Source organism: Salmo salar, chromosome 18, assembly GCF_965601325.2.
Source record: "Salmo salar chromosome 18, fSalSal1, whole genome shotgun sequence".
In the NCBI taxonomy this organism is placed as follows: Eukaryota; Metazoa; Chordata; class Actinopteri; order Salmoniformes; family Salmonidae; genus Salmo; species Salmo salar.
Genome location: NC_138308.1, coordinates 5,775,244 through 5,792,112, shown reverse-complemented (window position 1 = coordinate 5,792,112; position 16,869 = coordinate 5,775,244). Strand labels below are relative to the sequence as shown.

At 43.5% G+C, this 16,869-nt stretch overlaps 2 protein-coding genes across 2 annotated transcripts in view; both read left to right on the top strand.

Annotated features, from left to right (window-relative positions):
- The first annotated feature begins 5,378 nt into the window (after positions 1–5,378).
- tmem72 (transmembrane protein 72) lies at positions 5,379–11,073 on the top strand. Its single transcript, XM_014154455.3, has 5 exons — positions 5,379–5,706; positions 8,347–8,413; positions 9,016–9,087; positions 9,367–9,506; positions 9,746–11,073. The coding sequence occupies exons 1-5, from the start codon at positions 5,631–5,633 to the stop codon at positions 10,174–10,176; spliced, it is 786 nt and encodes a 261-aa protein (XP_014009930.2). The 5' UTR covers positions 5,379–5,630; the 3' UTR covers positions 10,177–11,073.
- Positions 11,074–15,506: 4,433 nt separating this feature from the next.
- Positions 15,507–16,869, top strand: part of rassf4a (Ras association domain family member 4a) — a 98,201-nt gene continuing 96,838 nt past the window's right edge. The window contains exon 1 of the mRNA XM_014153928.3: positions 15,507–15,644. The gene's annotated coding sequence lies outside the window, so the exon portion shown is untranslated. The remainder of the gene's footprint in view (positions 15,645–16,869) is intronic.

Below are 16,869 nucleotides of genomic sequence, written 5' to 3'. Positions count from 1 at the left end.
TTTCTTTTCACACCTTTATTTAACCAGGTAGGCTAGTTGAGAACAAGTTCTCATTTACAACTGCGACCTGGCCAAGATAAAGCAAAGCAGTGCGACACAAACAACAACACAGAGTTACACATGAATAAACAAACATACAGTCAATAATACAATAGAAAAAGTCTATATACAGTGTGTGTAAATGAGGTAGGATAAGGGAGGTAAGGCAATAAATAGGCCATAGTGGCGAAATAATTACAATATAGCAATTAAACACTGGAATGATAGATGTGCAGAAGATGAGTGCGCAAGTAAAGATACTGGGGTGCAAAGGAGCAAAAATGAATAAAATAAATAACAGTATGGGGATGAGGTAGTTGGATGGGCTATGTACAGGTGCAGTGATCTGTGAGCTGCTCTGACAGCTGGTGCTTAAAGTTAGTGAGGGAGATATGAGTCTCCAGCTTCAGTGATTTTTTGCTATCCATAGCTAATTTAGAAAAGGGACAATTTTATCTAGCTAGCTAGCTAGCCACCGGAGGACAACGACACACGAGATGCAACAATTAAAGTTTTCTGTCAATGACGTTTGATTTCTAATGTGATGTGTTTGGTGGCTTCCCCTTTGTCACGCCCTGACCTTAGCGATCCTTTTAATTCTCTATTTGGTTAGGTCAGGGTGTGACTAGGGTGGGCAATCTATGTTTTCTATTTCTTTGTTGGCCGGGTATGGTTCCCAATCAGAAGCAGCTGTCTATCGTTGTCTCTGATTGGGGATCATACTTAGGCAGCTTTTTCCCACCTGTAGGTTGTGGGTTCCAGTTTTGGTACTGTGCTGTTTAGCCCTACTAAACGTTACGTTTTTTTTGGGGGGGGGGGGGGTTCGGTGTTAAATTAAAAAGGTAAGATGTAAGCCTACCACGCTACACCTTGGTCCACTCATTCAAACAACGATCGTTACACCCTTTTTTTTTTGGTCTGCCAGGACCATTCATGTTTGGCTCACTCAGTTTATCTCAATGCTGATTGGCTATTATTTGATACTTTTTTTTATCAAGGGAGGCCAAACGCTCTCTGGCATTCCTTGCATTCAATGCTACAGGTGGCAACAATGTCATACTCTTTTTGACCAGACAGCATCAGATAGATTGGGCTATACAGACAGAGGGGCACTGTTTTGTTCGCCTCTTGCGAATTGAAACACAGAGAGACGAAAGATACATAATTTTTGTTGCTGGTCATTCTTTTGGGGAACCCTGGCTTCTTTTTGGCATCCATGAATACACACCACTGCTTTTACATCAGTTTGCATCAGACTCTGTTTCACACTGTAGTGTTACAACACTTTAGTGTAGTGAAGTACTACCACCACAAGGTGGCACTCTAGAGTAGTGAATACTCCAGTACACTGTACCTCTGCTATCAGTATGACAATCGGGTTTAGCTAATGACACATTGGAATATGTCATTAATCATTGTGATTTTGTCTATTTTCAGAAACAAATCCCACTTTACACTCAGTGAAGCCTTTAGAGAAGTACACTGCTATAGTTGTCTGACTGTTTCTGTACAAGGGTAATTACTGAGCATGTCTGAAAATTGTTTAACCACCAGATAAAACTGCCACTGTAATCGCCATTAGAGCTGTATTCCCTGTAGGAAGATGAGTAACATGCCCACGTGGGTAACTCTTCATGAGTAACAGACTACAGGCCCAGGACTCATGTCTCAGTGCTGGCTAATATGGGAAGAGTGTGTGTGTGAGTATGTGTATGTGTCGCATGCATGCATGATTGTGTGAGTGGGCCTGTCGATGTGTCAGATCCTCTGTCTACAGCTCAATTCTCCAAATTAAAACATTGAACTGTAATTACACTGTAACACTACATTCACACTTTTACTGGATATCTGTCGGCTTGCATAAGTTATTTTCACCCACACCATACTCTATCTAGACCTGTCTGTGTTCCCATTACTAGACTGTGTTCTCTGCCCAATTCCCTGAGAGTGTGTGTGTGTGTGGTGAAAAGTAGTCTGCCAGCTCTGACCCGTGCCTCTCCGTCTCTCACCTAGTTTGTTATGGCAGAGGGAGGATTACAGGATGTGACAGTAACAGTTGACAGTCTGTCTGTTCCACCACCTGTACACTGTAATGTAATATTCTGTTCTTAGAGGAACGACCACTAATCACCTCAACAACAGACTGCAACTGGGTTAGTGTCTGACATGTTTTATTATATACACACACAAACTCAGGCATACACACACACACACATACACAAGCATACACACACCTCCCATTTTGGTCAGGCTATCACGGTTTAGTTTCACAAACAGTATCTTCATGTGTGTGTTTTATTTATGCCTAGTTTGTTGTGTAAGAGAGATTGGAGACTGACAGACCAAACAAATGTGCAGTGATTACACCAGCCAGTCTTGTTGGTAGACATAGGGGTAGAAGGCACACATTGATATTCTTATTATGCGGTATCTGCAATGTGATGTTTACTGTTTGTTGTTGTGGTATTCATTGTTTGTTAATGTGGTAAGGCCATTTCATTCAAATGTGGGCATTATAAGTGGGTGGTCTTTTCTGTGATTTCCTGTACACGTCTGTACATGTGGATGTAAACACGTATGCCCTATATCACTCTCATCTGAGGAGGGTGGCGAGGCAGACGAGAGACTAGAGGTTTTAGAGCATCACGCCCCAGACACGCCCCAGACATCACGCCCCAGTGTGGGTGTTTGTGGTCGAAGGTTATGATAAAACATACAAAGCTGGGCCTCCCGAGTGGCGCAGTGATCCAAGGCACTGCTTCGCAGTGCTAGAGGTGTCACTACAGACCCGGGTTCGATCCCGGGCTTTATGACAACCGGCCGTGATCGGGAGTCCCATAAGGCGGAGCACAATTGGCCCAGCGTCGTCCGGGTTAAGGGAGAGTTTGGCCAGAGGGGCTTTACTTGGCTCATTTCGCTCTAGTGACTCCTTGGGCTGGGTGCCTGCCAGCTGACCTTGGTTGTCAGGTGAACAGTGTTTCCTCAGACACACTGGTGCGCTGGCTTCCGGATTAAGCAGGCGGGTGTTAAGAAGCGAGGTTTGGCAGGTCATGTTTGAAAGGATGCATGACTCCACCGTTGCCTCCCGAGCCTATTGGGTAGTTGCAGCAATGAGAAAAAATATAAAGCTGAAAATTGTTCATGTATTGCAGCATAACGTGTGCTTCAATGACCTAACTCTACTTAATAGAACTATAGAACAACGGCATTGTTTCTAGGACACATGATTGTGGCCGTTACTACAACATTTGCTGTGGTTCAGTTCAGTATCTTCCACTTGCAGCTGCAGACTATGGTCATCTGGGTCCTAGGTCACAGAGAATAATTTTGCGATGTATTGGGGTTGTGCCGCAGAGCATCATGGGGGTTGTATGTTGTGGATGAGCACGTTTCAGATAAATGTCTCATCATTATTGAATTGTTATAAAGACGTGGTTATGAAACCCACGAGACAAAACAAATATAAAACTCTTAAACAGAGAAAAACACTCTCATAAATTCTGCTATTTAACCCCATGTATTCATGCTCCACTTAAACTGCTCTCTTTAATAGTCCTATATATTATTCTTCACATTTGGTGTTTTTCTGATTAACATTTCTGGACAAACTTAGTCTCTCCAGCAGTAGTTAGCCTCCGTAGTTTCTCAGATTCACAGAATGTTGTGTTTGATTTGGATTTAAACAGTTGATTATTGCTAGAAGCTTGCATCACAGTAGGATAAACACACACACATAACCTGGCTGTTAAGCTGGAAACAAGTGGACTTGGAGTGGGAAACAAAGGTGCCTTTGTGAGTGAGTTTGTGAATGTGTGTGTGTGTGTGTGTGTGTGTGTGTGTGTGTGTGTGTGTGTGTGTGTGTGTGTGTGTGTGTGTGTGTGTGTTTGTAAGTGTATAAGGAGATTTACATACTTGAGCCCACAACAGGAGTCAATCTGAGCTCCAGCTCTGTCTGTGTTCCTGCCAATAGGACTAACACAGGTCCGGTACTCAATGTGTGTGCCAGCTTACAGTATGTGGGTGTGTAAGCGTGTGTGCGCATGTGTGTGTGTCACCGCTGGTCAAGGGGTCTTTGTTGGCGGCGGCAGCATGTTTTCCACTCTTCACAGCATTTTCACACTCAAAGTTCCTCAGGGCTTAAACAGCTAGGCCATTTTACAAACATCTAGGGTATGTTCTAAACATCTAGGGCAGGGGTCGGCAGCAGGCAGCCCGTGGGCCAAAACCGTGCCACAAGTGATTTTTTGTTGTTGCTGAAATAAAGACTGTAAAATAACCAGGAATTCAGCTAAAATGTTGTTTAGAAAATCTGTTCCCAAGTATTCCCATGAATAAAAAAAGAGACAAGGGGCAATTCCACTTAAAGTTCTGTCACCGAGCAAGACCCACTGTTCCCCTGACGCCGAAGACTTGGATGTCAATTAAGGCATCCCTCCATACCTTTCTGATTCAGAGGGGTTGGGTTAATTGCGGAAGGTATCCCCCTTTCCCTTTCCCTAAAATGTGTGCCATACAAAAACCATTCATTTCAAAGTTGAACAAACCATACAACTCTATGCATAAGGACTACTTTTAACAATTTACACTGAATATTTTACAAAAACACATTTACTGGAAGAACTGTGCAGATGCAAAGTGAGGTAAAAGAATTTCAGTAACATCAGCTATGTGCACTTCACTGCCCTGGGGCATTGTGATCTCCTTAGACCAGGGGAAAGAGTGCCCCCTACTGGCCCACCAACACCACATCCAGCAGCATTTGGTCTCCTATCCAGGGACTGATCAGGACCAACCCTGTCTAGCTCCCAAGGCTTGCCATCAGTGGGCTGCAGAGTGGTATGCTGCTGGTGAAGGGAGCTAGGATTCTTATCTTCTGAAGGTCATTGACCTTGGTGCAGTCAAACAGTCCAGAAAGTGTGTGAGTGTGTTTGCGTGCATGTGTGGCATGTACGTACGTGTGTGTGTGTCTGTGTTTATGACCACCTGTGGGAAGGGCAATCCAGCCACAGCATTATTTTTAATGTCATTCACAAACCAGGTAATCTTTAACCAGCCATCAGAAAGAACACTCTGGCACAAACACCCTTCACCAACCTGTAGCGCTCACACACACTAACACTCGATACACACACAACCATGATCCGACCGGCCACACTCACCTTGTGTGTGTGGAATGCTGTATAAACCGACTAAGTATGGTTGTGTGTGTGTGTGTGTGTGTGTGTGTGTGTGTGTGTGTGTGTGTGTGTGTGTGTGTGTGTGTGTGTGTGTGTGTGTGTGTGTGTGTGTGTGTGTGTGTGTGTGTTTCAATGCTGCTTTAGACTGATTAGTACCCAGGCACTCACTGAGCGGCTCAGAGAGACTGAGCACCATGGAGCTGTGTGGATGCTGCCTCTGTTATCACTGTAACCCCTGGAGCTGAAATTGAATAGTGTATCTGTAGCTATTAAAGCTCACCTGTGAGATTGTACTGCAGAATGTTACATTAATATAGGATCCAATAGAACCCACAGACTGACGTTTGAACTGGAGAGAGGTGGATTAGAGAGGAAGAAAGAAGAGTTGTAAAAGAGGAGAGAAGTGTTTGCGCGATGGGCAGCACAGTGACAGCCTGGTGGGTCATGGTAGAGGTTGCCTGCAGGATTCTGGGTATTTCTACGTCAGCAGGTAGGAGACTGCAGGACTGTAGTTGACTGGACACATACACTATCTCTTTCTCATTCACACAACATCAGGTAGGAGACAGACTGTAGGCCTGGACTTTAAAATGACACTGTGAGACGACCTGCAATTTTGTCATCTATCACAGAGGTTGTGAGTGAGTGAGTGAGTGAGTGAGTGAGTGAGTGAGTGAGTGAGTGAGTGAGTGAGTGAGTGAGTGAGTGAGTGAGTGAGTGAGTGAGTGAGTGAGTGAGTGAGTGAGTGAGTGAGTGAGTGAGTGTAGAGGATTAATCATGAACCTTGAGGTTTATCTCCTCTTGTTCTCTAGTGAGAACCGCAGGCTAAACAGTCTAGACTAATTTGTACTGTATATAACCCTGCTGTATCATATATAACTGTGTTTTAGTGCTCCTTGAGGGCTACGGAGACAGAGAGCTCCCTCAGTCTACTCTCATACTATATCATAGCATGAATCACATACTGCTTTGTTTCAGCAACAGTACACTCTCTACCTCCTGCAATATCCATTTTAAAGGTCTGGTATTTACAGTATAATATACATGGGACTTCTATATGTCTGAGCTGGGTGGTATGTGTCTAGTCTCACATCACACAGAACTCATCTCTTACTGTCTTATTGGCTAATTTGATCATACGCTGACACACATACACTTACCTTTTAGATCTACATTGTCCCTTTGAGAAGCATGTCATTTTCCACTAGGTCTAGTCTACAGGCAGCGTTAATTCTCCTAACAATCCATAAAGTCCTACTAACCATTTAGCCTCGTTCCCCTGATCTAGACATATTCCCTTGGTGCAGATTCCAGCACCGCATTTATGGTAAACAGGTTTGACCAATGACTTCCACATGTCAGTAGTGACCACCGTTTCAACCCTGTCACCTTACTCACACGCACACACGCACACATGCACACACGCACACACACACACACACATGCGCGCGCACACGCACACACGCGCACGCGCACACTCACACTCACACACTCACACTCACACACACAAGTGCGCACATATGTGCACATGCACAAATGCACACACAAACATACATACATACATGTGTGCATACACACACAATATTTAAACTCTTTTAAAGTCATACACACACAAACCCTATTTAAACCATTTAAAGTAATTTAGTCTATCCTTAACAAGCAACCCACAAACAGTTGACTCACTCTCACTTCACTTTCTTGAATGTAATGTAGACATACTGCAGTGGTACCTACTTTACTGCAGATATTTATTTATTTGAATACATTTTTTTAAGGAGTTGGGCTGTACCACTCCTTTTGTATTTGTAAAAACTTTACTGAACAGATAGTACAGTGATGGAAAGATGAGGGGGAGATTGAGGCAGCGGTGTGCCGCCCCATGGGTCTCCCGGTCAGCTGCGACAGAGCCTGGACTCGAACCAGGATCTCTAGTTTTAGACCACTGCGCCACTTGGGAGGCCTCATGGACCTCTCTTTGGGCACAGGGGCATTGTCATGCTGAAACAGGAAAGGGCCTTCCCAAACTGTTGCCACAAAGTTGGAAGCACAGAGTCGTCTAGAATGCCATTGTATGCTGTAGCATTAACATTTCCCTTCACTGGAACTAAGGGGCCCAGCCCAAACCATGAAAAACAGCCGCAGACCATTATTCCTCCAAACTTTACATTTGGCACTATGCATTGGGGCATGGAGCGTTCTCCTGGCATCTGCCAAACCCATATTCGTCGGTTGGACTGCCAGATGTTGAAGCGTGATTCATCATGCCAGAGAACGTTTCCACTGCTCCAGAGTCCAATAGCGGCAAGCTTTACACCAATCCAGCCGACGCTTGGCATTGCGCATGGTGATCTTAGGCTTGTGTGTGGCTGCTCGGCCATGGAAACCCATTTCATGAAGCTCCAGACAAACAGTTATTGTGCCGGCGTTGCTTCCAGAGGCTGTTTGGAACTCGGTAGTGAGTGTTGCAACCGAGGACGATTTTTAAGTGCTACGTGCTTCAAACGTGTGGCCAATCATTTCATGGCAGAGCCGTTGTTGCTACTAGACATTTCCACTTTACAACAACAGCACTTACAATTGACCGGGGCAGCTCTAGCAGGGCAGAAATTTGACGAACTGACTTATTGGAAAGGTGGCATCCTATGACGGTGCCACGTTGAAAGTCACTGAGCTCTTCAGCAAGGCCATTCTACTGCCAATGTTTGCCAATGATTCCATGGCTGTGAGCTCGATTTTATACACCAATTTCAAGGGGTTTTATCGACTAATTTGAAGGGGTGTCCATATACTTTTGTATATATAGTGTACTTAGGAAAGACAGCCATGTGGTAATTCTGACATCTAGTGGCCACTACATGTACGAATAACCTGTTGGACAATTAGGCCTAGAGTTAATTTGGAATAAAGTACTTAATTCAGTAGTTAATGTACTATCGATTTTATCTAAATCATCATCACTATTTTGTTTAAATGCAAAATGTGAAGTGTGCGTGTGTGTGTGTGTGTGTGTGTGTGTGTGTGTGTGTGTGTGTGTGTGTGTGTGTGTGTGTGTGTGTGTGTGTGTGTGTGTGTGTGTGTGTGTGTGTGTGTGTGTGTGTTCATGTGTAACCTGCCCTTCTGCTGTCTCCAGTGCTTTGTGTTGTAGGAGTGGAGACGTTAAAACAGGGGAAGTTCCACAGTCTGGCCATCTACCTGCTGTGAGTACTGTCATTAGATAGACACAATTCCTGCTAAACTCTGACAGGCTATATAAAAACATCCTGCTTCACTTGAATAGGTTACTGTTGGTACATACAGTTCCCCATAAGTCACACAGTAGTCCCTCTAGAACCCCCCCCCCCCCCCCCCCCCCCCCACACACACACACACACACTACTTTAATAAAGGAAAGAATGTGTGTTTCAGGTCAATCTGCACTCATAATGGAAAAAGAGGAGGGTGGCTAGGGGAGGGGTGGTCTAGGGTGGGGGAGGCAGTACAGGAAGAGCAGGGCAAGCAGGAGGAGAGGCAAGTGACCTGGGTCACTGTCCTACTTTGCATTATGTCTGTGACCCATGGCTAAACTCCCATGAAGCAACACGCACTGCACAGCACAGGAAAACATGTCCCTGAGGAGTAGAGAAATGCAAGACTGTTTATTACATTTATCAACAGTAGAGACCGAGTCTTCTGGTAGGAAATGTCAAGGGTTATACTCTGCATGACATTATCCCTTAATCTGGTCCATAGTTGTCTGATCACTAGCATCTATTTGGTTCTGGGTCTGTTCTTTGATCTGTTTGTGTGTTGAATCCCTTAGGGTGTCTGGGGCAGGTATGATGGTGTTTGAGGTAGCCTACTTCCTAGATGCCCTCCTGCAGATGTGTCTGCCGTGAGTACACTACCCATAATCTCCATCTAAGTCTTTTTCTAAGTGTGCATCCAAAATTGTACTTCATTCTCTGTATAGTGCACTACTATGGGAGCCAAAGGACCAGAGTGTTGCATAAGGAATAGGATGCAATTTGCCCTTTGTAATCATAGCAAATGTGTGGCTATTTCTTTCATAAGTGAAGTGAACAAAAAAAACTCAAACATAAAACTGTCTCTGTCTCCATCTCTGTCCCCTGCTTTTCCCCCTCCTCACCCATCTCCCCCCCCCCCCCTCTAGTTTCCCTCCAGGGTGGCGTGTGTTTGTGTTGTGGGGAAAGATGGCTCGTCTTGGAGGCTTTCAGAAGTTCCTCTACTACTCCATGATGTCAGTGGTGTGTTTCCTTCACCCTGTGTTAGTGTGGCATGCTGTTATACCAGGTAACATCACTCTACCAGGTTACAACATTACCTAAACATGGCATTATCCTTTCCTAACCATTACTACTGTTACCAGGTACTACTACACACTATTATTACATTTAATAAGGTTGATGGAATTCACAAACATTGATATTCACCCAACATGTCTTTTAGATTCAGTTTAAATTCAAAACAACATCTGATGTTTAAATGTATTGTATTTCTTCAGCTTGAAAACTTCTCCCCTATGATTCCAGGCATCATGCTCCTGGTCACAGCCTTCTTCAACTTCATCCTCAGCAAAAATACCGAAACAGTGTCCCCTAAAGACTTGGAGGACAATGTAGGGATAACGTCTGTGTGTGTGTCTGAGAGAGGAGGAACAGAACATACCTTCTCTTTCCTCAACATGGCAATGGGCAGGAGAGAGACAGGGCTGGCCTTCGTACCCAGGGAGAGTGGCTTGGGAGTGGGGGAGAGAGGAGAGAGCAGTCGGGCCATGCTGGAGGTAGAGATGGAGCAGCCAGGGTCAGAGCTAGAGCGAGTGAGGAACGGAGGAGAGAGGAGGAAAGAGAAGAAAAGACATGTGCATTTCCAGAACAGTGCTACAGAGGAGACAGAAATGGAGGAGTACCATGACTTTGAACCAGAGACCACCTCGGACACCGCTCCTATGATCACTAACTGAACATTACACTACTGTTATTCATTGAAGGCCCAGGACAATATGGTGGAGAATAGAGACTGAGCTCCATTAACATCAGCAGAGCTGGGGCACAGTGGAGAAGATGGCCAAATACCGCCAGAAGTGGAGAACCTTGTTGGTGGGGAGGAGTGGATGAGTGAGTGTGTGACGCTACAGAAGCAATACAGTTGGGGGTCAGCTGGAGCAGGGCTTGAACCAGGGACCTCCTCAGACACCGCACATGTGATCACTGACTGAATATTACACTACTATAGCAATGCAGGGGGACAGTTGGAGTGAGGTTTGAACCAGGGACCTTGAGGTTAAAGGTGAATTGTGGTGGTGGTGACTAACTTCTGGATACTGATTCTCATCAGTCAATGACTCAATGCCAAATAATGCATATAATCAATGTTCTATATACTATAGGAGAGTTAACTCATTGAAAACAGACTGACTTGTTTGCTTGCCCACTTCTTTTTTAGATTGAACACATTTCAGTTAGCTAATGGTAATATAAAGATCAGAATCACTGGTTTTGTATGATACAGGTGTGGGCCCCACATTCCACAAGCTGTAGGAGGGTCACACACACTACACAGACGTTTAGGAAAGGCTGCTGTTACTAACTGCTGATCATACAGTCTTAAGTTTGACTTAATCTACTGTATATGATGAAGATGATAATGATGACGATGATGATGATGGTGGTTTTAATGATGATCATAATGAGGATGGTGTTGATGATAATTTAAAGTAAGGGTCTGATTTTAAGAGAGGCAGTCCACTAAGGTGAATGTATATACTGTATGGAATCTGTTTTAGCTGCACACAGAACATGTATATAATGTTTTGCACATGTAGAATGATTTCTATAGTAATAAAACCCTTTGTACCGACGGTACGTGATGTTTTATGGTGTTATTCTATAATGTAATTGGACCAAATCCTCTTTGTCTTATGCTATGGATGATTTACATATCTGGAGAAGTGTGGGGGTAGGGAAGTTGAAGCATGTGAGAGTGAGTGAGTGAGTGTGTGTGTGTATATGTGCTTACTTCCGTGTTGTGTGTGAAGGATTGTGTGCATAGTTATTTATTACACTCCCTGTTTGCGTGTGTGTGCGTGCGTGTGTGCGTGCGTGTGTGTCGTAACGGAACACCTAGGTGGGGTGACCATGGTGATGGAGCACAGGAAGAGTTTACTCCTGGATTGTCCAAGCAACCCACTGGGAACAGACGTCAGGTCAACGTCTAGTTTTGATTCACTTTTTTTGAGTTGTCAACTAACGTGAATTCAACGTGAAATCTACAAATAAGTCACCATGTCGTTGGATTTACAGTTGGTAAAAAGTTGGGTAAAAAAATATGAAATGCCATTTACGTTGATGACTTTTTGCAAATCCAATCAGTTCTCCAAGTCATCACAGATTCTTTGGGGTTGAAATGATGTGTAAACAACTTTGATTCAACCAGTTTTTGCCCAGTGGAAACCTGACAAACAATTGGCTCTTCTATCTCCAGGGAGTTCTCAGTAGAAACAACATCAGAGGCAGCACAGGTAGGTGTAGCTACAGGGTGTACAAGCTTTGCTCCAGCCCGGCTCTTAAGCTTCCTCTATCACAAGCTGGTACTCAGCCTCAATCTAGTGTCTTCTGTCTTGCAAACACAGGTGACCGCCCTCTTGAAACACCTGAGCCAGTTGTGCCACTGAAAACAGTCCCAAAAGGTATAATCCTTCCCATCTGGCACTACACGCAGGTAAAAGCAAATTATCAAAGTATTTGAAAGATTTCAAATAATATTTGAACCCAGGTCTGGTAGACACAACTCCTCTGGGAGGAACACAGGTGTCAACAACAAAGGTGTCTTCTCAATTAGCTATCAAACAGATCTAGCCGGTAGATACATCCTGTTAATACACCCTGTAGAACTCACCTCAAAAGGAATTATGCCATTAGCAATCCATGCTTTCAGACATATCTCTTCTATTCTAGCTATTAATCAATACACATACACACACAAAAGCATGCACACACAAACACACCCTTTATCAAACAGAACCCAGACCGCGAAGAGAATCAATAGAAGCAGATACTCATTCATCAGACAACACCTAGAGCTCTGGAACTCTAGGTAGACTCTCTCTCTCTCTCACACACACACACACACACACACACACACACACACACACACACACACACACACACACACACACACACACACACACATTATCAGACAGAACCCAGACTTGTGGTATCCCCTCATGGTTGTCTTCTATCCTCCTATCATCCTCCCTTTCTCTTTCATACACTTGCAAGCAGGCTGCTCCACTCATCAGAGCTCTGAATTCAGTATACACTAGAACTCCTCTACAGGGTCTCTCTGACTATTGTCCACGGGCTATTAGGGTGGGTTACAGGGACTCTTTGTCCTGAGGAAGCTGAATGGTTCGTAACCTTGCTCTGTATTGTCCCCTTGAAAGGGGGTAGTGACTGAACTGTCCCAAATTCAGCTCTGTGTCCTGGGGAGCTGGGGTGAGAGGAGAAGAGAGTTAGGATCCACATTAGTTGTTGCACATGCAGCAGTGCAGAACAGCTAGAGACAAGAACAGCATAAGATAACATTACATTACATAAAACATAAGATAATAGAGTCATATATTTTCTAGACACCAAGAGACAACAAAAATAATAATTATACACTATTCATATATACATACTGTATTCATGTTCTTATATACAGTAGAGTTAAATTAGTTAAAATATTTAGAAAGTAGAAAGGCACTGTGATACAATACATTTGGTTACTGTTTTTTAAAACTAAACTTGCTTTTTACCTGAGTAACCTCAGGAGATATTTAGAGAAAGAATGAGAACAGTTAGTCAGGAAAGAGGTGTTAACACGCAGTCTCAATATTTCCAGTCTGCTTCCTCAAACTTCCTCATCCTTTAAAAACATTCAAAAACATGTTCCTTATTTGGAATGTGTTTTGTCATAATTACATCCTCTAAAACAAACAGTTTCCCCTGGTAGAAGTGTCTTGGTTGCTGGAATAACTGACCTACCCTCGGGTACACACACACACATATAGACACAAATGCACATACGCGCGCACACACAGACACACACACACACACACACACACACACACACACACACACACACACACACACACACACTTCCTTGGATTCTCTTATACCAGCTCCTGCCCTGTGATAGTTTCCTAGATGCCAAATCCAGTCTCAAAGACAGGATGTGAGGGCTGCTTCTCAAGTCTACAGTGGCTTCCCCTCTTCTCTCCTGTCCTCTTGTCTTCTCAACAGTCAACTGTGGTTTCCTTTCCACCTTTCTTCTCCTTCATCTGTCCAGATCTGAAAATGCAGGACAGGTCAAAAGTGATAAAGTGGCCCTCTGGAAGCTTGCTTTCACCTGTCTAGTTGTCTCTCACATCAGTGCAGAAGGAAATTATCTTACCAATAGGCTATAATTAACCAATTAATTCATAATTGTCAATCTGTTCAGGCACGTTTTTATACTGCTTTGTGATTTAAAGCTCAAGTCGGAAGTTTACATACACTTAGGTTGGAGTCATTAAAACTCGGTTTTCAACCACTCCACACATTTCTTGTTAATTAACAAACTATAGTTTTGGCAAGTCAGTTAGGACATCTACTTTGTGCATGACACAAGTCATTTTTCCAACAATTGTTTACAGACAGATTATTTCACTTATAATTCACTGTATCACAATTCCAGTGGGTCAAAAGTTTATATACACTAAGTTGACTGTGCCTTTAAACAGCTTGGAAAATTCCAGAAAATTATGTCATGACTTTAGAAGCTTCTGGTAGGCTAATTGACATAATTTGAGTCAATTGGAGGTGTACCTGTGGATGTATTTCAAGGCCTACCTTCAAACTCAGTGCCTCTTTGCTTGACATCATGGGAAAATAAAAAGAAATCAGCCAAGACCTCAGAAAACAATTGTAGACCTACACACGTCTGGTTCATCCTTGGGAGAAATTTCTAAACGCCTGAAGGCACCACGTTCATCTGTACAAACAATAGTACGCAGGCATAAACACCATGGGACCACGCAGCCGTCATACCACTCAGGAAGGAGACGCGTTCTGTCTCCTAGAGATGAACATACTTTGATGCGAAAAGTGCAAATCAATCCCACAAACACAGCAAAGGACCTTGTGAAGATGCTGGAGGCAATAGGTACAACAGTATCAATATCCACAGTAAAACAAGTCCTATATCGATATAACCAGAAAGGCCGCTCAGCAAGGAAGAAGCCACTGCTCCAAAACCGACATAAAAAAGCCAGACTACGGTTTGTAACTGCACATGGGGACAAAGATCATACTTTTTGGAGAAATGTCCTCTGGTCTGATGAAACAAAAATAGAACTGTTTGGTCATAATGACCATCGTTATGTTTGGAGGAAAAAGGGGGAGGCTTGCAAGCCGAAGAACACCATCCCAACCGTGGAGCACGGGGGTGGAAGCATCATATTGTGGGGGTGCTTTGCTGCAGGAGTTCCTGGTGCACTTCTCAAAATAGATGGCATCATGAGGTAGGACAATAATGTGGATATATTGAAGCAACATCTCAAGACATCAGTCAGGAAGTTAAAGCTTGGTCGCAAATGAGTCTTCCAAATGGACAACTACCTCAAGCATACATCCAAAGTTGTGACAAAATGGCTTAAGGACAACAAAGTCAAGGTATTGGAGTGGCCATCACATAGCCCTGACCTCAATCCTATAGAAAATGTGTGGGCAGAACTGAAAAAGTGTGTGCGAGCAAAGAGGCCTACAAACCTGACTCCGTTACACCAGCTCTGTCAGGAGGAATGGGCCAAAATTCACCCAACTTATTGTGGGAAGCTTGTGGGAGGCTACCCGAAACGTTTGACCCAAGTTAAACAATTTAAAGGCAATGCTACCAAATACTAATTGAGTGTATGTAAACTTCTGTCCCACTGGGAATGTGATGAAAGACATAAAAGCTGAAATAAGTCATTCTCACTAGTATTATTTTGACATTAGACATTCTTAAAATAAAGTGGTGATCCTAACTGACCTAAGACAGGGAATTTTTACTAGGATTAAACGTCAGGAATTGTGAAAAACTGAGTTTAAATGTATTTGGCTAAGGTGTATGTAAACTTCCGACTTCAACTGTATATTTATATAAGAGGTACGCAGCGCTGGATCCACAGGCAACGTAAACTCGCCCACATATGAATCTTATTGGTTTTGTCTTATCAATCAGCCCCGTTACTGGATAATATTTCTGTCAATCTCTCAACCCGGTTTCAATCCAACACCAGAATAGCGCAGGGTCAAGGAGGTTTTAAGGGAGATACGAGATAAGGGAGATACAGCGAATACCAGACTGAGACCGCCAGGTTTTGGAATAATAATAAAAAACGCTACCCTCCTTTTGCACTCTGTGATGGTAAGCGATCTGCAGTTATTGTTAGAATATATTGTTATATTAGATCATTCCAAAGCATGCACAGCCGCTGTGTTAAATGTATGCTCATCAGTTCCTTCCTATGTCAGTCGTCGTTTTTTTTGTGGTTCATATAGCCAGCCTTCTGTAGACAATCTTCTCGTTGTTTTTTTGCTTGATCTGTCAAATGATATACACGGTCGGCAACTGAGTGAAGAAAAGAGTTTCGGAAAAAGCGCACGGATACATGATGCTATAAGACAGAGATAGTTAATAAAGTATGTTATTCATAAATAACTGGATAATATAAAACATATATCATAGTTGCCATTGGCTATTATGGAAAACTCTTTGAGGCACTGAACAGTAAAACAAAACAAAAAAGCATATTAAAGCAGTTGAGCTCGACACTCCAGACTGAGATAAAAATGCTGTATTTACTTTTTGATTTGATTTAGAAGCATAATCGCATTTTCAGCAGATTTTCTGTGCCTCTTCACCTACTTGTGTTTTTGGAGGAAATCCTTTTACACAAACAATAGACAGTTACCAGCTGGTCCCAGCTGGGAAGAGGAGCGGCAATTAGATGGACAGGGTCTCGCTCTGCCTGATCCACTAAATTAGCTAGTGCTCTGCTGTCTGAGGAGCCTTTGTCCACGGGGATACTGTCCTCAAAGACCTGAGCCTGTATGTCTCCACACGGCAGACATCTATAGCCTACAACAGACTAAACTAGAATACAAGAGGAAACAGCTATAAAATAAAATAGAATATAAAATAAGAGACATCAATAGAAGAGAATAGTAAACATCAATAGAAAATAATAGGAGGGAGCATCAATAGAATAGAATATGAGTTCTATTGTTCAAGCACCGGTGGACATTTGCCTTTGGCATCACCTCAAAGTTAACACAGGATGGATAATGACAGAACATGTACTAGCAATCCTTGCTATATGAGTCACTTTACAATTCCCAGCAAGTGGGTTAACCCTATTGGGGCAATGCGTTTAGGGTGCCTTTCATAGCAGTGACCCGGGTTTGCTTCCCTGCCCCGCCTTCCCCTACACTGGTGTCAGAGTGAGATGGTGGCCGTGAGGCCTTCCGAACGCATGGCTGGATGTGTGAGGGCACAGGGATGTGCCTTCCCGTTCATTGTAGTGATCCTTGCTATATGAGCCACGTTACAATTCTCATCAAGTGGGTAACCCTATTGGCGCGGCGCATAG

Coding starts and splice junctions, on each gene's coding strand:
- tmem72 (XM_014154455.3), top strand. CDS start 5,631: ATGGGCAGCACAGTGACAGCCTGGTGGGTCATGGTAGAGGTTGCCTGC. Junction 5,707..8,346: donor GGGTATTTCTACGTCAGCAG/GTAGGAGACTGC, acceptor TGCTGTCTCCAG/TGCTTTGTGTTGTAGGAGTG. Junction 8,414..9,015: donor AGTCTGGCCATCTACCTGCT/GTGAGTACTGTC, acceptor TGAATCCCTTAG/GGTGTCTGGGGCAGGTATGA.